General features: G+C 37.6%; 1 protein-coding gene across 1 annotated transcript; it reads right to left on the reverse strand.

The window, feature by feature from the left end:
• Positions 1–22068: 22068 nt before the first annotated feature.
• On the reverse strand, positions 22069–23277 carry LOC108476363 (uncharacterized). Its single transcript, XM_017778564.1, has 3 exons — positions 23088–23277; positions 22342–22484; positions 22069–22257 (listed from the first exon to the last, which is right to left on the reverse strand). Exons 1-3 carry the CDS (start codon positions 23275–23277, stop codon positions 22069–22071), a joined length of 522 nt encoding a protein of 173 aa, XP_017634053.1.
• Positions 23278–25204: the final 1927 nt, after the last annotated feature.

The raw sequence follows: 25204 nt of genomic DNA on the forward strand, positions 1-25204 counted from the left end.
TTTGAAGTAACCGTCATGGGTGTGGCTATCATCGAGAAACCTTTTACAAAGCGTCGGTAGTGTAAGCAAGTCCCAAAAACTCGAACCTCAATAATATTTCTGAGGCTTCCAGTTAAGTATGGCTGAAATTTTGCTCTGTCGACTCGAATACCGTCTGAGATACCACATGACCCAAGAAGCTAACCTCTCTTAACCGAACTCACACTTCTTGAACTTAGCATATAATTGCTTATCCCGTAAAATTTGCAACACTAGTCTCAGGTGTTCAGCATGTTCGGTCTCATCTCTTGAATAGACCAAGATGTCATCAATGAACTGTGACAACCCGAATTAGGGCCTAATCGGAATAGTGGTTTCGTGACCACAAATCCGAGATAGAAATAATTGTTTTATAATTATTTTGGGGTTTATGATATGATTGCATGATTGTGTGAAAATTTCGTGATGAAATTCTATGCCTAAAGTGCTTAAATTGAAAGTAGGGACTAGATCGAATAAGTTGCAAAATTTGCATCCCGAAGTTTTAGTATGAAATTGTTTTGGAATATTAATTAGGAGGTCTTAAATAGCAATTTGACCAATTTTAAGTTCATGGACAAAATTAGGACATGGAAGGAATTTTTGAAAGTTTAGTAAGGAGGGCATTTTGGTCATTTGGATATTAAATGAAATAAAATGGGAAAAATAACACAAAATTGATCATCATCCTCCTTAGTTGCTGCCGAATTCTCCCTCTCTCCATAGCTAGGGTTTCTTCAATTTTCAAGCTCCATAATCAAGAAAGACGCGAATTGATCTCGAGCAGGGAAGGAAAAAGTTTTGGACTAAATTGCAAAATTTCCACATTTTGCACCAAGGTAAGTTTGTATGTAAATATTACAATAAATTCATGTACATTCTTATATTTCAGCCTATTATATAAATATACTAGCTGATGTTAAAATATAAATCGACTATTGGAAGAATGGAAATAAATATAGAGAGAGATCCGGTTGAACATTCGGAGAGATCGAATGAAATAGAGGGGCGTAGCTAGGTCACATGTATGATCTTGAGTGCACATCATGTGTACAAGAAAGCTACGAGACACCTGTAGTAGCTAGGTCACATGTGTGATACGAGATGTATCCCATGTAGACAAGAGAGCTACGTGAAAGATAAATGTAGCTAGGTCGCATGCGTGATTCCAAGTGAAGGACACCATGTAGACAAGAGAGCTACGTGAAAGATAAATGTAGCTAGGTGCATGCGTGATTCCAAGTGAAGGACACCATGTAGACAAGAGAGCTATGAGACAAATCGGTTGGGTCGCATGAGTGGTACTAAGTGTTCACCATGTGTACAAGAGAGCCGAACTAAGCGAAGTATGATGGTGGGGGTGTGTCTTTGAAACCATTAAATATCGAGGATTGATCCGAATTGTTCAACGGGATGGTTTTGTGGTGATATTGTGGTTTGGACCTACACTTATGGTGAATGAAATGTGGTGAAAATGATTTGTGGTATATACATATACAAGATAAAATGAGGTTAGCATAAAGAATGTGTGAAAGAGTGAAATTAGCATTAAAACTGTTTTTAGATGGTAGCAGTGATGTGACTTTGAAAAATCACCAAAATAGGAGGAATATAATTAGAGGTTGAATGAGATGTGAAATTAAAGTTTAATGAGTCTACTTTCATATAAAAGAAACAGAGCAAGCAAAGGAATTCTATATTTTGAGATATTTACAATTGTATGTGACTTGCTCAGGATGAATACGTGATCCCTGTTCCAACTTTGAAAAATCATTAAAAATTGTACAAAGAAAATTAAGAAATATAGTTTACATGCCTAAATTCCTTATTGAGACTAGTTTTAAATGAAACAGACTTCACGGTTGTTTGAATTGTGTACTGAGAGAAATTCAATTTGTAGTGAACAGAGGTCAGATCAGTCGAGCTGTGTAACAGGGGAAACTTTAACTAATAAACTGTACTAATCGGCTGAACCAAAAATTATAGAAAAAAATTAGCAAAAATCTTTATGAGTCTAGATTCAGGTAAATTTTACGGATTTGAATTTTGAGTTTTGTAACTCGAGTTATGATTTATTTAGTGAATATGACGCAGCAGAGACAGCTTAATCAAAGTGGAATGAATAGTGAAGTTAAAGTAGATATACTTGAATTGTTGTGTAAACATGTTAGATTTTTTTTAGTATTTACATACTTACTTACTAAGCTATAAGCTTACTTTGTTTCTCTCTTTTGTCTTATAGTGTTCTTCGGCTTGCTCAGGAGTTAAGGATCGTGAAGATCTACCCGCACTATCATACTTTAGGGTATTTGAACTAAACGTTTTGAATTATGGCATGTATAGTAGGCTTAATTATTTTGTTACGTGTCATATTTGTCTAGGTTTAAAATATTAGTTACAGTACTCGACCAGCTAATTTGTACAAGCCATTAAAGTTGGCTAATATTGTTCAAGACATATATTATACGATGCACTATCAAATTGGATGACATATTTATATTTCGGTTATGTTTAATGGTATGTGTTATGTTCTGGTAATACCTTGTATCCTGTTCCGGCGACGGTAACGGGTAAGGGTTGTTACATGAACACAACTACGAACCGGTCCAAATACTGGCTGAAGATCCGATTCATCAAATCCATAAATACCGCAGGGGCATTAGTGAGCCCGAACGGCATTACTAAGAACTCGTAGTGACCGTACCTCGTTCTGAAAGCAGTTTTGGGTACATCCGAATCTCGAATCCAGAATCGATAATAACCCGATCTCAAATCTATCTTTGAAAACACCGAGGCTCCCTTTAGTTGATCAAACAAATCATCAATACGTGATAGCGGATATTTATTCTTTATCGTCACTTTATTCGGTGATGATAGTCAATGCACAACCTCATGGTTCCGTCCTTCTTTTTCACAAACAATCTTGGTGCACCCCAAGGTGAGAAACTTGGTCAAGCGAAACCTTTGTCCGTCAATTCTTGCAACTCGAGCTTTCAACTCTTTTAACTTTCGGTTGGTGCCATACGACACGGAGCTATCGAAATCGGCGTAGTCCGTGTACAAGCCCAATACCAAACTCTATCTCCGAACAGTGGCAAACCCGTAATTCTTGGGAAAAACATCCGGTATTCACAAACTATCGGCACATATTCGGTTTTATTTCTAACTCCTTATCATCAAGTACATACGCAAGGTATGCTTCGCACCCTTTCTTACATATTTTCGGGCCAACATTGCTGATATTACGGTGGCAACCCCTTTAAGTCTCAGAGACTCAACTCGGATTATCTCGTTATTTAGCATCTCAAATCAATAGTCTTGCCTTTGCAATTCACAACCACATCATGCACGGTCAACCAATCTAAACCGAGGATAACATCAAATTAAATCGAGCGGAAAAGCATCAAGTCCGCCAGAAAAGCAGAACCTCGAATTACTAGGGGCATTTCTTACACACTTTGTCAACAAGCACGTAACGACCCAAGGGATTTGACACCGAATTACGAACTCGAGAGACTCAATAGGTAAAGTCTTCTTTGGATGCTAATGTTTTGCATATATAAGAATGAGTAGAACCAGGTCAATCAAAGCAATCACATTAGTATCAAAGAGAGTGAAAGTACCGTAATAACATCGGTGAGGAAGCATCCTCGGCGTCGCGTATTGCATAAGCCCTAGCAGAGCGCGAGCCTCGGATCTAGTCGTAGCATCTCTAGATCCTCTCTGACCACCACTAGCATTGCCCATATTTCTAGATGGTCTACCTCGAGCAGTGGTAGCGCCCGGTTTCCCACTCTAATTTACATTCATTCAGCAACCTCGGGCAATCTTTAATGAAGTGGTCAAGCGATCCGCACTTGTAACAGGAGCGGTCATGGAATCTACAACTTCCAGAATGCCATTTGCCACAATGCTGACACTCCGTTCTATCTCGACGTTCATTCCCAACACTGGCGATCGAAGTGCCTCGTGTACCCATTGTGGGGTCGATCACGATCTCGTCTCTAAAAGGCTGAAGTGCCTCTAGACCGCCCACATCATCACGAAATTTCTTGATGCTGTTGAAGAGACTTTCCGAGGATCTTTTACGAAACTCTCCAGTTCCCACATCAACTTTTGTTTTTCTTTTCTAAGCTCTTGACTTTACAAGCTCGCTCGACAAGTACTACGAACTCTCGTATTTCAAGAATGCCAACGAACATTTTATATCTTCATTCAGCCCATCCTCGAGCGTTTACACATGATAGCCTCGGACGAAATACATTCCGGCGTATCTACTAAGTCTAACAAATTTTCGCTCGTGAATCGAATCGACATAGAACCTTGCTTAAGCTCAAGAAATTCCTTCCATTTTGATCAACAAATCTCGGTGATATACTTTTTCCGAAACTCGGTTTGGAAAAACTCCCAAGTTACTTGCTCTCGGGGCTGTGAAGTCGAGTACTCCACCAATAGTAGGCAGAATCGCGTAGCAAGGAGATAGTACACTTTAGGCATTCATCGGGTGCACAAGATAGCTCATCAAGTACCCGGATAGTGTTGTCCAACCAAAATTCAGCTTGTTCGGCATCGTCGCTATCCGTAGCTTTAAATTCATTAGCCCCATGTTTTCGGATTCTGTCAACTGGGGGCTTATTTAACCTTATTTGGTCAGTTACCGGAGGCATTGTAGGTTCGGGGGTTGTGTTTGTTGGGAATGGAGGTTGTGGAACAGCCGTATTAGTTCGAATGTATTGGTTGAACCAATCATTCATCACGCTATAGAAAGCTTGTCTAGCTTCATCATTTGGATTACTAGCATTAGGTTGAGAGTCTGCGGCGCTGTCCCTTGTCAGCGGAGCAAAGCGCTACACTCTCAAGATCATCACTACCGCTTCGGTCGGGATCGGGATCCATCACTATAAATAAACACATTTGCAATTGTCAGAAATCACCACACTATCAAATAATCACATAAAATGGCATGTATAGCTAGACCCAAACGCATTACGGTAGTCCTAGAATCGACTAAACCGTAGCTCTGATACCAATAAAATTGTAACACCCCGTACCCGAGTCCGTCACCGGAGTCAAACACGAAGTGCTAACAGACATAAATATATTTATTTTCACAGTCCATTTAAAAATTTCCAGCCAGCTGGCTAACTGTGTCACTGTCACCTTAAAAATCATATCCTGAGTTCCACAACTCGAAAATTAGTTTCGTGATTTTTCCCTGAAACTAGACTCATATATGCATCTACAAATTTTTTTCTAGAATTTTTGGTCGGGCCAATTAGTACAGTTTATTAGTTAAATTCTCCCATGTTACAGGGATCGACTACACTGACCTTCGCGCATTACAACTTGGATATCTCCCTGTACAGGGCTTCAATATTGATACCGTTTATTTCTATAGAAACTAGACTCAAAGAGGCATCTATACATATATGGAATGACTCCTAATTATCTCTGGTTAATTTACAATGAATTTTCAAAGTCGGAATAGGGGATCCAGAAACTGTTCTGGCCCCATCTCGCGAAAACTTCAATATCTCTTAACATACTGTTCATATGATCGTTTTATTACTTTCCTATGAAAATAGATTCATCAAGGTTCATTTACACAATTTATTCACTATTTAATTACATTCCTACATTTTAGTGATTTTTCACATCCACATCACTGCAGCTGTCAACCTCTATCTTTAAGGTAGATTTTACCTACTTCATAATTTCCTTGATTCAACTAGCCCTTTTAGCATACATGGCACAAAAGATGATCACGGTTAACCATTCCAAGGGCTAATCGATTCCAAACATTTCCACATCTCTTAATCAACAACATACAAAATGATTATGTTACCATGCCAAAGTGTATATAAGCCATTTTCGCATGGCTATCAAATTTATACAAAATCAAAGGGTCTATGACCAACAAGCGAAAGAGTAGTCCTATACATGCCATTTCAATGTTCAACCAAAATTTGTACCAAAAGGGGGCTTTGATAGTGTGGGAGACTTGACTTCCAAAAATCCGAGTCCGATGGTGACGAGCCAAAATCTATAAAACAAAGAACAAAGAAAGCGGAGTAAGCAATTTATGCTTAGTAAGTTTTGAGCAAGGATTCAGCACAACAAAAGCGTAGCATTCATATAGCTAACGGATAATTTCATATGCACACATTCTCAATATCATACTTACTTCACATTACCAACCCTTATGTTCGTACACAAAGGATCAACTTAGCCAAAGGCGGTAGCTCGTTTATCAACCGGCGAATACTTATTTGTAAGGGCTCAACTAATTCAAAGCACATCTGAAACATACCTCATTGCTGGAATTTTGCAAGTGTATTAACTGAAATTTTACAGCAAGATTGTTCATTCGAATCACGTACCTTGGATTTTATCCGGATATAGCGACTTCGCTCAAAAGCCTTTGGGACATAGCCGGTTATAATAGCTCGCACAAATGCCTTCGGGACTTAACCCGGATTTGGGAACTCGCACAAATGCCTTCGGATCTTAGTCCGGATATGGTCACTTAGCACAAAGCCTTCAGGACTTAGCCCGGACATCATTTGAATAACCATGCACATTTAACACTAAATCATGACACATTCGTATTTCATTTTCATTAGCTAAACTCAAACACAAGACACTTATCACACTTGCAAATTCGGCTCAATATCCACACACAAAGAGCATGATTTCGATTTTGCTTAAAACATGATCTAATCAAATCATAATTTAAGCTCTATCACTCAAGAACTTACCTCGTGTGACATCCCGAAATTGACCATAGTCGGGATGTGGTTTCGGGACCACAAAACCGAGACACAAGAATAATTAATTATTATTTTCTATGTTTATTGTGCATGAACGTACATATGTGAAAATTTCGTGCCTTAATTTCGTCATTCGTAGGTGAAATTTATTAGAAAGGACTTATGTGAGGAAATTGAGAAATGTGCTAGGCTAATGTTAAAGTGGCCTATTGATACATATTAGAAAATGCTTGGACTTGCATGTCAAATTGCCAAATTTTCCTTATGGTGGCCGGCCAAGTTAGATTGATGATGGGCAATATATTTGTTTGCCTTAGATATTATAATAAGAAATTGGATTATGGGAGACAAACTAAAATAAAGAAAGGAATTAAAAAGAAAGGGGAATAAAATAAGAAAAAAAAAAGTGTGTGGATGCCTCCCCCCCCAATTTGCCGTGAATGGAGCAAAGAAAGAAAAAAAAAGAGAGCTTCATTTCCTTTGGTTCTCTCTTAGCCGAATTGAAGAAAGAAAGGGGAGGGAGATTTTGGTCAACTTTAAGCTCAAAACAAGGTTAGTAATTCATGTTAGATTTTGAAATTTCAGCTTAATGAAAGTTGATTACTAAGTTCTTTAACTAGCCCATGTTAAAATTTTGGATTTGGGTGGTGCATGAAGTATTCGGCCATGGTAGATAGTGAAGGGAGTTGATTATTTTCTTTGTGTTAAATGAGTGATTGTGGATGGGTGAAGTGTGAGCTAGTTAAATATTCATATAGTTAGGTTGGATGATAGGAAGAAAAAATCAGCTTGTGTATGTACACTAAGGCCGAATATGAAGTTGGAGATTTGTGGGAAATGTATGTGTCTTGAAGTGTTGGAATGGAGAGGATGCTTTAATTGTGTTATGAACAATTATGTGTTAGAAATTGTGATTTTGGGTTGACTAGGATTTTCGGCCATAGTGGTCATTGAGGATTAAGGTTATGTTTCATGCTAAACTTGATAAATCTTGGTGTATGGGTGTTTGAACTAAACTAATGATCAAATAGATGCATAAATACAAAGTAAGAAGAATCGGCTATTGTATGTAATATTATTGCCGAATGTGAAAATACTATACTTGAGTAATGAATGTGATTGGATTATTGATAGTATGGTAATTGCATAAGGCTATTAGTAGAATAGCTAAGAACGTAAGGTAGTAAGATAAAAATTTTACTATGTCGTTCGTATGTCATAAGATCATTAAAATGTGGATACCAATATATGTACCAAAGCGGTTGAATGAGCTAATTTATTTGTTTAAGCTCAAGATCCTAAAGGAGGCGTCCAACAAGGGAAATCGAAGATCATCGAGTAGTGACTTGGAATTATTTACGAACACAAGGTAAGTCATTAAGCACATATGTTTGATATTGCTTAAATGATTGGAAAATCTATGCAATTGTGTTTAATGGAATGCTATATATATGTATAAATGAAATTGTATGTGTATGGAATGAGGATAATTGTTGAATGTAAAAGAAATAGTGGAATGTGTAGAAAGTTTGCTTTCGGCACTATGTGTGCGGGCAATACGTGTGTATGGTGACGAGATTGGCACTAAGTGTGCGTGCTGGAAATATATGGCACTAAGTGTGCGTGCTGGAAATATATGGCACTAAGTGTGCAAGCTGGAAAAATACTGGCCTTTGGGTGTGCGAGCTCGGAGGGTATGGCTTGTGTGTGCGGGCTTAAATTACGTGGCACTAAGTGTGCGAAATCGAGTAGTAAGCACTGTGTGTGCGTACTCTATATATATATGGAGGGTGTGTCTCCATTGAATTGAGTATGGACAGCGGATCGGGTAAGTACCTCGAGCTCATGACGAATAGAGAATACGTTCATGCTTGGGGTTGAATTTGGTAAGCCTTAAATCTATGTGATGATTGAAATTGTATGGTTGTGCTGGAAAATGAGTTAATGTGTAAAAATGCTTGATTATCTTGTTGTGTAGAATATGAAATGTGGATGTATGAATTGGTGCGAGATTGGACCGAAGGTCCGAGGTATTATGGTATAGATTCGATATGGACGAGTACCTAGCCTCATTTGTTGTACATGTAGTAGTAACTTTATCGGTGGATTGATGAATGCTTATGACTTACTGAGTTGTAAACTCACTCGGTGTTTTCTTGTCACCCATTTTAGGTCTCTCGGACTCGTATTGTTTGCATGATCGGGACCGTCGTTGGAGTCATCACACGGCTGAAATCTTGTGGTATTGTTTTTGTTGTTGAAGAACATTTGGCATGTATAGGCTATTATATTTTGTCGAATTGTGGGTTGTAAACTTTAAGCCATGTGAAAATGGCCTATGTGGTCGTCGAGTGGGATGCTAGAACCTATAGCCACGAGTCTAAGAAACTCAAATTTTGATAAGGTGGCCATAATTTGTGTCATGTATGATGGATGATTAAGGCCAAGGAAAAATTCATGAAATTGGCATAGTCTACTGCAGTAACTGTTGCGGACAGCAGCAGTGAGATGAGATTGAAAATCACTAAAAATAGTAGAAGTAGAATTAAATAGTGAGTAAATTATGGAACTTAACCTTGATGAATCTATTTTTATATGGACGAAACGAAACGACCATATGAGCAGTATACTGAGAAATATTAAAGTTCTCGTGAGACAGGGCCAGAACGGTTTCTGGGTCCCCTGTCGCGACTTTGAAAATTTACCATAAATTATCCAGAAAGAATTAGGAGTCATGCCTTATATGTACAGATTCCATTTTGAGTCTAGTTTCATTAGAAACAAACGGCACCAGTATTAAAGCCCTGTACAGAGAGATATTCAAGTTGTAACGCGCGAAGGTCAGAGCAGTCGATCCCTGTAATATGGGTGACTTTAACTAATAAACTGTACCAATTGGCCCAACCAAAATTCTAAAATAAATCCATGGATGGGTATATGAGTCTAAATTCAGGAAAATTTATGAAACCAGTTTCCGAGTTTTGAAACTCGAGATATGATTTTTAAGGCGACGGTGATGCAGTTTTCCAGCCTGACTGGTAATGTCAAATTGGTTGGTATCTTGAGAGGATTTGGCCGTTAACCCCTCGTGTCCGACACCGGCGTCGGTCACGAGTTAGGGGTGTTACACCTCGGATGTTGTCGAATGATTTCGATGGCTATTCGACCACTTTTTCCTTCCCTTTATCGGATTTAGATCCCCTTTGCTCTTGAGCTTAATTAAATAAATAAATCGATTTAATCATTTGAGCATCGAAAAGAGGAACACAAGGCACTTAGCCCACATTTATACATTAGACATTAAAGTCATATACATGTGAAATCATGCATCAACTCAAGATATTGACCCACACTCCCTTTTTAGCTGATTGTCCTAACCAAGATAAAGGCATCAATGTACTTGCCTCTAACCGAATGCATGCACACCAATCCATCTCATGTGGCCTAATATGCATGTTGATGTTGAGGGCAATTACATATTTAATACCACACATAAATGACATACATTTTGCTAACTAATGCATTACATATTGTAGCTCAATACGCATCTATCATTTACTTCATAATCGAAACATCATCATAAGTAAATATATACCTTGAGATAGTATATATGTCATACCAATACATCATGTGCAAACATATATACATATAGGTGCAAGGGCCGAATCTCAAGTTGATTATAACCAAATATAAACATATATCCAAAACACAAATCTTACCTACCATGCAATAAGCATAAATTATACTTATGGATGTACCATGGCCGAATACATCACAACACCATACCATTTCAATTTTGGTCATGGTTAAACAAAGAACTTAGTGTCTCACTCAAAAATGCTAAAAAGAAAATCCAAGAGTCATCAACCCACCATCACATATATCATTAACAAGCTTCATATTTAGCATGCAATGGCATTAACACAAAATCCACCTTGGCCGAACATCATTCCCATGACATAGCAAAGATTTGAACCATGGGCTAATTAGAACTCAAGCTAGCAACTAAAAACATGCATGAATCTCATGGCACAACCTCAAACATAAATCTAGATACAAGTATGGCCAAACCTCTTCCTAATCCTCTTCCAAACCAAACATGAAGCAAGAACTCCCTCCTTCTTCCTTAGAATTTTCGGCCAAGAGAAGCAAAAATGATGAACACTTTTTTTTTTGTTTTCTCTCCCTCAACTCACGGCAATGGGGGGATCACACCTTCTCTCTTTTCTTTTCTTTTTTTTTTTCCATTTCTTTATTCTAACCTTAGTTTATTTTTTTTCCATAATGCACCAACAATTAGTTTATTTTTTTTCCATAATGCACCAACAAAACATGTCTATGACATGTTTTGCCCATCATCCTTTGTCATGGCCGGCCACCACTTATAAAAAGAGGGGGTATTTGACATGCAAAACCATTGTTTTGCATGCATGATTCAATTAGTCATCACACATTTCCCTATCCTACTTTCAATGTTTACTACTAGGTCATTTTTAGTGAAATTCATATTTATAACCCTAAATCAAAACATCAAAAATGTCACACACGAATTAACACATATTATAGGCATCAAAATGAATATTAAATTATTTTTATGCCTCAGTTTTGTGGTCCCGAAACCACATTCCGACTAGGGTCGTTTTAAGGCTGTCACAATGTGGATGATATAAAGCTATCTGCCAAGCCCTTGTCACCCCGAGACACAATTTAACACCAACCAATACATAAAAGTCTAAATTAATATGATTTCACAACCAAACAACATAGCGAGGCCTATATACAATTCATGTACTCAACCATACCAATAATATCACATTCATGAAGACTACTTTACATCCATATAATAACTTTCAATGTTAGCCATTTTTCATGGCCTTATACAAAATGAGTCAAATATTGAAGCAAGCCAACACATTTGGCCACAAAACAATGTGACACTAAAACAAAATCAAAGAGTCCTATACATGCCATAATCAAAATTTAAGAACTAATTATACCAAGTGCTTCAAATGATAGTGTGATCGATGCCTCTGATGTCTGTTGATCCACGAGCTAATTAGGTGGCATTATAAGAAAATGGGAAAGAAATAGGGTAAGCATAAAGCTTAGTAAGTTGCATGAAAATAAATATAACAACAACTTTACCATTCATCATCATGCTCATAAAACAAAAGTAGGCATAAGCACAACTTACTCATCCCTATTCAATAATTCACATAGCATATACTAAGCTCACATATCATACATTTCAAATAGGTACCTGTATCACTCACAACATGGTTATACTTTTCTCGTTTAACTTAAATTATAACTCTCATCGTTGAACCATTTGAAATACTATCGGATATTCTCTAAGCCTCAGACACAGGGTATAATGCCGATGCCATGTCCTAGACATGGCCTTACACTGTCTCTAACATATCTTCATCGAAGCCATGTCCCAGACATGGTCTTACACTAACACATCTTGTAACCAATGCAAGTCCGAAACATGTCTTACACTGGCTTACATCTCGAGGCCGATGCATGTCCCAGACATATCTTACACTAGCTCTCGTCTCAATGCCGATGCCATGTCCCAGACATGGTCTTACACTAGCTCTCATAATGTGGCCGATGCATGTCCCAGACATGTTTTACACTAGCACATAATTAACTCGAATGTCATGTAATACCCCTAACCCATATTCGTTGTCGAATTAGGGTTACGAAGTATTACCAGTCAAAAACACAAATTAAAATGATCATATACTCATACTTGAATTTCAATAGTTAATTTAATCTCTACTACCACATGGCTGAATATACTTTTAATTCAAAACTCATAATACATGCAAATAAACAGACTTCATCACACTTTAGTTGCATACTGTAACAAATGCAAATGGATTACACGAAATGTACTACTTATAATCATTTGATAAAAAAAATCATATCATATTCGATATTCATTTAATATTAACTTAAACACTTATACATCTCATAAAACATATATAATTTTCATAATTTATTATTGCACCTGTAACACCATATACATTTCCATTCACACATAACTGAAACACATCATTATACTTCATATAAATATCATGTGTCATAATGTCCATTTCACTTATCAATATTAACAAACCTTAATAACATATAATGTAACACCCCAAACCCGGCCCAGACGTTACGGCCGAATCTAGCTTGTCACATTGAAGCGTTACTAGAGAAGTCATGTTTTATCAAAAATCTTTCTTAGTGTTTAAAGAATATTTTCATTTTAAATTAAAGTGAATGGAAGCTGTGCACCAGGTAGGATTCAAGAAAAGAGGAGGTGAGTCAATTAGACTGCTTAAGTACCTAACTCTTCCATGATCCAATCCTAGACATGCACACATCCATTGCCACACTTTAAGCTTATTACTTGTGCACGAACAACAAGTTAAGTCTATTTAAAATATTTATTTCCTTTGAAAATATTTACGTTGTAGAAGCTTTGCTCAGTTATCGTGTTGTTTTGAAGCAAGTAATTTTTGATAAAAACACGCCCTAGAGCTAACCAATTTCAAGGAATCAATTTAAGTGATGTGAATCTCAAGTTGAAAACGATTTAAGTAATTTAAAAACCCAAAATAAAAATAATAGAGTGGCCTTATTACAACTTTAACCAAAATAGAAATAATCAAAAATAAATGCAAAATTTAAAAGGAAGCTAATTGAAACTTATTTAAAAACCAGAAATTTAATCTTCGTGGCCACTCTGAATCCCACCCAGCTCCAAGTCCACCAACTAGGGCTCACTGCAAGGATGGAAGAAAGGGGTGAGTTTGGAAAACTTCGGTGTGTATGGAAAACCCATCCAAAGCCCAAGTCAGCTCAAGCCCATTGGACCTAAGCCCTATTCGGATAACGGTAGTCTTGGGCGAAGCCCTTTTAAAATCTGATGGCGGGCCTTAGCCCTTTTAGTTAACAGTATGGCCCATAGGCCCATTCACGAACGTAACAGACATATTCGTGTATGCAAGCCCAACCCGACCTATAACCAACCGCTACACTCCACCGTACCAGCCCTACACTCCATGTGGGAATAGCTCAACCCATCCAGCCCTACACTCCACGATTGCAGCATTCTTTGCTCGAGATATCGATAAGTTGAGGCAAAGCCTCGATCGTCGTCAAGCCACTTTCGATACTTCCTCCATCAATAACCCGGTCCCATGCATCGATAATAATAACATGGCATGCAATAAATAGTAACGATCAAACATGCATTGGTCAACCTTATCGATAATAATAACATGGCATGCATAAATAGTAATGATCAAACATGCATTGGTCAACCTTAACCCTAGGGGTATATCGGTAATTTTGCTCCTAGGGTAAATCTGTAAATTTTCCACCTATAAAGGTATTTCAGTAAATTTATTAGTTTTAAGGGTTCTCACGAATGTTACTGTCCTTACTAGCCCATTTGACATCGCAATAATTTATTTGTCTCAATTTCACAATTTTAGCCATTGGGCCCTAAAACCCCTAATGGGCACTACAGTGTCCATTAGCTATTTAAGCCCATTTAACCCAAGTTTTATGACTAGTTTACCGGTTTAAGCAGTTTCGATTCTACAGTCTAACAGAACATACTTATTGCCTATTTTTTTATATTATATATTATTTTTTTTTATTAACCCATATGGGCCCGTGAGCCCATTGGGCCCAGCTTTAGCATATCGAGGCCCAATTATCGAAGTGCACGAAATTTCACACACGACTAACTTACCACTTTGCGATTTCAAATCTAATGATTTCTAAACGTCTCGTGAGCACTCGCACACTCACAAGCCCACGAAATACCGAAATTTTGGCATTTCTGCTTTTGTCGAATTGAACTATGAGAGGGTGTTTGATACACACCTGTTTCGCGATGACTGCTACTGAGATCCCTTACGATGTCCTATAATTGGTTACCACAATTCTTAGATTGCAACCCACAACAACCAATCCCAATATTCAGCAACCCATATTCGAACCATGCCCTTAAAGCCTTTAGAATCTTACCTTTTTGCCGAAAACCGATGACTAGATCTAAGTCTAGTTGTTCCAAAGATCCAAGGCTTCGATCAACCCTTTAGAAGACACTAATCACCAAAAGAAATCGTCGGTTAAAGACCCTTAAAGCCCTATGCCAAAATCGACAGCCTCCCTAGATTTTAGGGACTTCGGCTTTTCTAAATTGTAAAATAAGACTAGATCTGAGGTGATGAGCACTTACCAATTATTCCTCTTTGATTTCTACACAGATCTGATGCAGATCTATCCTCTAAATGATAATAGAACTCGAATCCAGGAGATCTGAAGTTTTGGCTATGAGTCCCTAAATCTATGGTATTTTGGCTTTTTAAGTGATGAAGAAGATGACGATTTGAAGCTATAACTTTGAAGTAGTGTTGCCGACAGATACTAAGGGTTTAGAGAAGATGAAAGTTGATCAAAAAGAACAAAAATAACTGAAGGATTTTGGCTTGGAGAAATCGGCACAAGAAGTGAGTTTTCGGGATTTCGGCTTTTATGGCAATCGGCTATGGAGGTTTGTGGAGGATGGGATTGACAAAAGAGGTGAGTAAGGTGATCAGAAGGTTTCAGCTAGAAGAAAAAGCAAAAAGGAAGAAAGAAAATAGAGGAAAAAGAGAGGAAGAAGAAATCGGCACCAAGGAGAAGGAATTTGCGTTTTCGGCTTTTGTGAGAACTCAGAAAGGATGAATGGAAGTGAAAGCTTTCAGATGGCTAACCCTAATTCTCCAAGATAGAAAAAGAAAAGAACCTAACCCTAATATCAACTAAAACAATCGGCCCAACCTCCCTAAGGCCCTTGCCGAAATTCACTTAAGTGATCATATGCCCGGCACATGCACAAAAAAAAAATAAAAGTAACAATACGCTTACCTTGTGACTTGAACTCTGGCTCCCCCTAAACATCCACACGTCACTCCCCAAACACCTAGGTGGCGCCACATGCCACTTTACCACAGATATTTTTGTGTCCTATTTTACCACCTCAACTTTAAAAGCCCATATCGCCAGAACCCTCTCTCCCAAAATTAAAATTCAAGAATTGCCTCGAATTAAATTTACTTTTGGGCCTTTTTTCCCACACCATAAACCCTTCGTAATTTATTTAATTACTAAACTAAACATACGAAATAATAATAATAACATCTAAATTATTCGAGCCGTTTTCCACCCGAACCTAGACTCAAGGCCCAATACTTCCAGGCCCCAAAATCGGGGCGTTACATATAATACTTAATTGTAAATATACAATACCTTACTTATAACATAAACATACAAGAGAACAAATAATGACCTAATTTAATCACATTCGCCCAACCCCATATAAAGCATATTGATAAGATTAAATAACATAATCTACTTGACTCTACTTAGCCAAATCATTACATTAATATTCATGACTTATGCACATATAAATATATGTACTCACTTAAATATATATATTCATATCAATACACAAATTTTACAAAATCATATAGAAAATATATTAAAATAGCTCCGGGCATATTCGGTTAATACAAGATATCCTTTAACACCAAATCATTTATAAACCTTAACTAGGTAAATTACCAAATTCTTTTATATACTTTATTTTCATATAAATCACATTCAAACCAATCAAAAATACCTATTCATATATTGTGGCCAATTCATTCATATCACATCCAAAATTCTTTAACCAACTTCAATGCACAAACACATATCATAAATACTAGTTATCCAAAGCACATAGCATTAAAGCCAAAAATGAACTTGAACCATAATAAAGTAAAGCCAAATTCAAACACATATCAAGCCATATTCGCATGGCTTAAATTATACATATCCAAGATCGGAAAAAATACATATTAGCCTATGCATGCCATAAGTTTGAAATAAGACTTTTAATAGTACCGAAGATTGACGATAGTGTGGATAACTTCACTGAAGGTCTTGAGCTTGTAGCAAACTCTCAAAAATCTATAAGAAAAAAGAATAAATATACTCATGATAGCTATCATAGCTTAGTAAGTTATAAGCAATTTAAGCAAATTAACAACCTCTTTATATATATAAAATAACCCGAATCAAACATATATTTATACATCAATATACCATGGCCAAACATACCATATATATAAATTATCAATATATTACGCAATTTCAAAGTCATAATATCATGATAATCAATTATACATATGTATTCATAAATATATAATCACATGAATCAAGCTCTTAAATCACATACTTATACTTATCATAAAACCGAATACATTACTCATAATTTCATATATTTTCAATATCATCACAAAACATTTATATCACATATCTTTCAATCAATTAACTTTCATTTCGAATAGAATAACCATATTCACATACCTGAATACTTTAGCTCACTTAACACATTTGATTGCTTTTACCGTTACTCACATATAATTCATTAGGCATAAAGCCTTGTATAAAACACTGGCATAGAGCACGCTAGGTAATAAACTCGATTCAATACACCGACATAAAGCACGCTGAGCAATAAGCACGATATCATACAAGCATCAAAGCACGCTGAGGCAATAAGCACGATATATCAACATTACAAAGTTGATCTTATTCATAATTCATATCTCAATTGAACCAAAAATATTCCCAAATCTCATAAACAATCATGCATTCGGCTATAACCATAGAAATTCATACAATTAAATTCAACATATAAAATCATACACATTCAAATTCAACAACGTTTATTGCTTATAAACTTACCTCGGATATCGACGAACGATGTAAATCGGCTATTCGACTATTTTTGTTTTTCCCCGATCCAAGTCCGAATTCTTTTGTTCTTGATCTATATAATTTCAAATTAACCTCATTTAAACACAATTTCATTCAATTTAATCCAACAACACATAAATGGTAAAATTACCATTTTACCCCTAATATTTCATACTTTTACAAATTAGTCCTAATTGCATAAAACACAAAATACACAAAATCTCACAACAATGTATTTGGGCCGAATTTTCCACATACTCATACTAGTCTATATATTTCATCTATTTCACATTTTAGTCCCTCAATTTATTATTTTTGCAATTTAGTCATAATTACTCAAAATCGTCAAAAACTCTAATACAAAACTTGTTAATCTAAAACATATCTTTAATATTTCATCATCAAATATCATAAAACACAAATATTCATCAATGGCATAACTCAAAACATGCGTCAAAATCAGAAATTCTAGCATGGGTCAGATAGTATTCGAAGCAAGGATCTCAAAAACGTAAAAATTATCAAAAACATAAACCAAACTAACCTTGAATTAAGCTTCCAAAGTGCCGAAATTTCAAAAGCTTTTAACTTCTTTTTTTTTTCTTTCTTAAGATTCGGCCAAAAACATGTATATAATGCATGTCTTTTAAAATTTGTTTTATTATAATACATAATATTTCATAATTTACTTTAATAACCTTTATAATAAAATAATAAACCATAATTTAATAAGGCTACAACCGTCCAATGCATATTATCATGGGAAATTTGCAACATAAATACCCCATATTAAAAAGCCACTAACAATTCAGCCTTTATGATTTAAACTATCAAGTTTTCAATTTACACGATTAAGTCCTTTTATCAAATTAAGCACTTAAACAATCAAATTTTCATACGAAACTTTCACACATGCAAATTCACATATAATAAACACAAAAAATAATATTTAAATATTTTTCTTACACGGATTCGTGGTCCCGAAACCACTGTTCCAATTAGGGTCTAAATCAGGCTGTTACATGTCATGGCATGAATATCTGATTTATTTCTTAAGTTTCAAACGGGAGTTCTACTATCTCAATATTCATCATACATAATTATTTCCACAAACAAGCATTTTATGCTATATCAATTCAAACACATATAATAACAATGTAGTTGTATTATTTACATACAACTTACCTTGGATTACAAATGTAGATGACTAGCTCGGCTTAGTCCATTTACTTCGCCTTTACCCGGTCTAGGCTCGAATTTTGTAATTCTTGATCTAAAATTATAGAAATTCATTTATCTCATCAGAAAATTACTCTAGACACTCGAAAATTCATAATTGGGCAAAATGGTCATTTTGCCCCTAAACTTTCATAAAATGACCATTTTACCCCTAGGTTCGAAAATCAATTTTTATCACATTTTCTCACTAACCAAGCCTAGACGATCACTTTTTATACTAAAAGTAGCCCACAATTCTCATTATTCCACTCATTTACCATGTAACAGCCCAAACCCAGCCTAGACGTTATGGTCGAATTTGGCGTGTCACATCTTAGCATTTTTAAACAAATTGATCTTTTCAGTAGGAATCTGTTACTGAATCTAGATCCTTTTATCAATATTTGACAAAAGTTCTCGATATACATTTATCAATTTGTTTACCTTTGGTATATTACTTCATTTTAAACCGCGGAAGCATTTTGAAAACTTTGTTGTTGAAAGATAGTGTTCTTTAGAAAAATCATGCTATTTTGAAACCTCGTGTTTTCCCAGACTAGCAGTTTAGTTTAAGAAATCAAAATCCAAATTAAAACTTAAAACCCACCAACGGCCTTATTACATAACATTTAACCCAAAATGAAATCTAATTGCAAATAAAAGAAACTGAAGCAGTAGTGTGGCCATCTCCGAGTCCCTCGCAGCTCCAAACCGTCTAAGGCGGTGGATTACCTGCAAAGTTAAAAGAAAGGGTAAGTTTGTGAAAACTCAGTGTGTAATCCCTTCTCAGACAATAGGAAACCGTGCATGCAGTAGCAGTATGGGCCTGAGCCCTGTTCAGTAACAGTGCTGTCTGGGCCTTAGCCCTAAACAAAAATAGTGTGGGCCTAAGCCCAATACAGAATCTGTACAGTACAAATATGCAACCCATCCCAATCCAACCAACACACCACTTCATACTAACCAACACACCATGTGGGGATAAAATCGACCCACCCAGTCAACACACCAATATTGTAGCAAAGCTGCCAATAATAGTATATGTAGCAAAGCCACCAGTATCAATAAATGTGGCAAACCCACCAGTAACAGTAATTATGACAGAGCCACCTGTACAGTACTTCCTCCAAATTAGAATCCTAATCCTCATGCAGTATATCATGTCATAAATATTACGTGTATGCAAAGTGTCATACTCAGTACAGTCATATAAATATCATACACTCATCAGTCAACCTACCTCTAGAGGTATAATGGTCATTTCCAACTATTAGGGGTAAAATAGTAATTTTACCCTTTAGGGTATTTTGATAATCTTACTTATTTTGGGGTCTCAGTACAGATAACGACCTCTTCGAAGGTTTACAGTTGCCTCGAGCGACTCAAATAACCCAACTGGTTGATACTGTGTAATGGGCACCCAGCCCAACATTCGGCCTAAGGGGGCCTACAGGCTCGTGTGGCCCATTTAGCCCAAATTTAGTCATGACTATGCGAATTCTATAGCCCAATCCAATATTTATCATATTTCGTGAATTTTAATCTGCGTGGGCCCATGAGCCTATATCGGCCTAAGCCCACGAGAACACTCGTGGTGGCCTCTACAGTTTACCCATGACTTGTGGGCTCGGCTCACCACACAAGCGATTACACGCACGTGAGGCCTCAAATGCCGAAGTTTCAGCTTTTTAGCTTTTGCCGATTCACAGTAAAGAGGGGTGTGAATACACCTTTCGGCTTTTGGTCAGTAACAGAAATGGTGTACGATTATACACCTTTTTGGAGAGAAAAACGTCGAACCTTGCGCGCTCAACCTAAGTCCAAAATAATGATCCCTTATCAGTTCTCAAACATTTGGGTTAACCACCCAACTATGTACTTATAAATTCCCAACAATATTCATCGCTTACCTTGCTAAGACAAGTAGGGCTTAAACCACCCTTATCCAACGATCACCCTCCTATAAACAACTATCAACATTAACATCCCATTTGTTTAGTAACTTAATAATACTTCATTAAAACCAAGTGCACTTCTTACCAAGACGTAAACTAAAAGCGAAAGGCAATAGCATTCGACCCACCCTCTTGGGTAACATCACGACCCCCTAGCACCATTTGAACGAGAAAGAAAACATTAGATGAACCTATCCTCACAACGGCCAAGAGGATTCAGCTCAAGAAATACCGAAATCGAACATGGATAAAGGAGCCTTCCACTATTCGGCTAGAGAAAACACTTACCCTCAATTAAAAGAGATTAATAATCGGTTAGGCCTCCACAATTTCAGTCACACAAGGAGAGAAGTAATCGGATAACTTCAGGAGAGAAAGAAACAATGAAAAGGAAAAATGAGGAGTTGGGTTTGGTTTCTTCGGCTTAGAAACAAGAAAAGAGACGTTTGAGACAACAAAAGGAAAAGGTTACCAATATCTGGCTAAAAGGATTCAGCAATCTTGACTCAAGGAAGAAGAGCAGAAGAAATTGAGAAGAGGAAAGAATCACTTACAGTTTGGCACAAAAGGGTAACAGAAAATAAAACCCAAAAGTTGAAGAGAAGAATTAGACACCTACTCCTAAACACCAATTGCCGAAATGCCTATCCCAAAACCCCTTGGCTGAATTTTGCACCAACAACTTACCTATTCGACTACAACTCTCCCCCCTCTCCAACTCCTTGAAACTCTCCTTAAAACCCTCCTTGATATCCTCCACAATCTTCTCCCAACAACTCAAGACCAATTCAAACTTCCACTACTTAGAAGTCTACTCCAACTCCACCACTTGCTGTCCACAAGTGCAAAATAAATGCTCCTTGTTTGCTATGGGATTCGAACCCTTGTTCTCCCCAATAGCTATGTCACGCCACTTCCACCAAGCCACAAGGCTTTTTGTGACATAACACAACCACAATTATTTATAAGGCACAAGTGCCAGTAACTAGGTTCTTTTAAGAGCAAAACAAAAATGCTACAAAAGCCGAAGCTTGACCCCAGGACTTGTCAGACCCTCCCAAACACACCCAAATCACTTAACCAACCCACCAAACGTGCAATTAGTGTCAACATAAGCAAAAAATTTCCAGACCTTAAATTTTGGGGCGTTACAACTCTACCCCTCTAAAAGAAATTTTGGCCTCGAAATTTACCTGATCAGAAAAAGTGAAGGTATTGATGTTGCATTGCCTCTTTCGGTTCCCTCGTGGTTTCTTCTACTCCATGATTATGCCAAAGTACTTTGACCAGTAGAACTGATTTCTTTCTTAGTACTTTAACGTCATCTGCACTGGTTGCTCCTCGATGGTTAGATCAAGCCTAACTTGAATTTCCTCAACTGGTACGACGTGTGAGAGATCAGAGCGGTACCGCCAAAGCATTGAAACGTGAAACACGTCGTGAATTCTTTCTAGCTCCAGAAGCAACTCAAGTTGATATGCAACCAGTCCTACACGCTTAAGTATCCGGTAAGGCCCAATAAATCTAGGGTTTAGCTTGCCCTTCCGTCCAAACCTCATAATTTTCTTCCTCGGTGATACCTTAAGAAAGACATAATCCTCCACAGAGTACTCGATCTCTTTACGCTTTAAGTTTGTATAGGACTTCTGCCTATCAAACGCTTCTTTCAATCGATCTCGAATCAGCTTCACCTTGTCTTCTATATCAGCAATTAGCTTCGGCCCTAGGATTCGTTGCTCACCCAGTTCAGTCCAACAAGTAGGAGTACGACACCTACGACCATATAATGCTTTGTACGGTGCCATTCGAATATTGGACTGATAGTTGTTGTTATATGCAAATTCCACCAACGGCAAATAATCCTCCCAGCTGCCCCTGAAATCCAATACACAACTTCTTAACATGTGTTCCAATATCTAAATTACTCTCTCAGACTGTCCATCCATCTGAGGATGAAACGCAGTACTGAAATCCAGTCGTGTACCCAACGCCTCGTGTAGTTTCTTCCAGAATCGAAATGTGAACCTAGGATCTCTGTCAGATATGATAGAAACCGGCACACCATGCAATCTTACAATTTCAGCCACATACAACTTGGCCAACTTCTGTAATGAATAATCAGTGCGGACCGGTATAAAATGGGCAGACTTAGTCAGTCGATCTACAATCACCCAAACCGAATCCTTCTTAGAAGGCGTTAAGGGTAACCCACTCACAAAATCCATGGTTGCCCTTTCCCACTTCCAGAGTGGAATCTTAACTTGCTGCAGTAATCCAGAGGGTAATTGATGCTCAGCCTTAACCTGCTGGCACGTCAAGCACTTACTCACATAATCGGTAACTTCGCGTTTTAACCCAGGCCACAAATACATCTCGCAAAGATGTCGATATAGCTTATTCCCACTAGGATGCATGGCATAAGGGCTACCATGTGCCTCTCGCAGAATAGACTGCCTCAGACCAGAATCATTCGGTATACACACTCTTCCATGGAAACATAACACCCCCTTCGCCATTCAGTCCAAAATCTGAAGTCTCACCATTTTCCACTTGCTGAAAACGAGAAACTAGTGACTCATCCAACAACTGCTTCTCCTTAATTTGATCAGTCTAAGTCAGTCTCACTTGTAGCTCAGCTAACAAACTAACATCATCAAATAGGCTAAGACGAGCAAACATTGCTCTTAAATCAGAAACAACTCTATGGCTCAGTGCGTCAGCTACTACATTAGCTTTGCCTGGATGGTACTCAATTAAACAATCATAATCTTTAAGTAACTCAATCCATCTTCGTTGCCTAAGGTATTTGAGGCTTTTATGGTCCGTAAAAATAATCGTTCTTTCCCCATATAAATAATGCCTCCAAATTTTTAGTGCAAACACCACTGTCGCCAATTCTAGATCATGAGTGGGATAATTCGCTTCATGAGGTTTAAGCTGCCGTGACGCATACATAACCACCTTTCCTTCTTGCATCAACACACACCCTAATTCAACGTGTGACTCATCACTGTAAACAATAAATTCCTTCCCAGACTTTGGCTGTATCAAAACAGGAGCCTCAGTTAAAACTTTCTTCAATTTCTCAAAACTCTCTTGCTGTTTATTGGACCAAACAAACAGCACCCCTTTTCGCAGCAATTTAGTCAAAGGTGCAGCTATCACTGAAAACCCTTCCACAAAATGTCTGTAATACCCAGCCAAACCCAGAAAACTTCAAATCTCAGATACAGTCTTTGGTGGTTTCCACCCCAATACGGCTTCAGTTGTTTGAGGATCAACCCTAATCCCCTCGACAGACACCACGTGACCCAGAAATGTCACATCTTGCAGCCAAAACTCACACTTACTGAATTTCGCATACAACTGCTTTTGCCTCAGAATTTGAAGAACGATCTGCAAATGTTCATTATGCTCCACCTCGATTTTTGAATAAACCAAAATATCGTTTATGAACACTACTATGAACCGATCCAGATAGGGTTGAAATACTTAGTTCATCATGTCCATGAAGGTAGCTGGTGCATTCGTTAACCCAAACGGCATTACAAGGTACTCATAGTGACCATAACGAGTCCTAAACGCTGTCTTATACACATCAGCTTCCTTAACTTTTAGCTGATGGTACCCAGATCGAAGATCTATTTTGGAGAATACCGCAGCTCCACGTAACTGATCAAATAGATCATCTATCCTCGGTAAAAGGGTACTTATTTTTTATGGTCAGCTTGTTCAGTTGACGATAGTCAATGCACATACGCATAGAGCCATCCTTCTTCTTCACAAACAATACTGGTGCTCCCCAAGGGGACACACTCGGTCGAATGAATCCTCAGTCTAACAGCTCTTGAATTTAAGCCTTTAGTTCCACTAGCTCCTTTAGTGCCATCCTATATGGGGCGATGGACACTGGAGCTGTTCCAGGTAAGATCTCAATTCTAAATTCAACCTCACGGTCTGGGGGCAAGCCAGAAAGCTCTTCTAGAAAAACATCTGGAAACTCCTTAACAGTTCTTACATCCTCAACAGAAAGACTCTTAGTCCCTGAATTGCTAGCATATGCTAGAAAAGCCTCACAACCTTTACGAACTAGCTTCTCGGCTCTTAACGCTGATATCACATTGGGCAAGTAATCTCTTCGCTCCTCTATTATGGCCACCTCCTCATCCTCTAAAGTCCTCACCACCAACCGCTTAGCAGCACAATCAATTTCGCACGATGCTTCACTGGCCAATCCATGCCTAAAATAATATCAAATTCCCTGAATGGCAGTTCCATCAAATTTGCAGGAAATATGACCCCTTAAACTTCTAAAGGCACTTCTTTGAACAACTTATCCACCCTAACCGATTGCCCTAGTGGACTTAACACCGTCACTTCCCTAGCAGTGCTCTCAAACTAAATACCCAACTTCTCAGACACAGTGCACGTAACATACGAATG

Source organism: Gossypium arboreum, chromosome 7, assembly GCF_025698485.1.
Source record: "Gossypium arboreum isolate Shixiya-1 chromosome 7, ASM2569848v2, whole genome shotgun sequence".
Lineage (NCBI taxonomy): Eukaryota > Viridiplantae > Streptophyta > Magnoliopsida > Malvales > Malvaceae > Gossypium > Gossypium arboreum.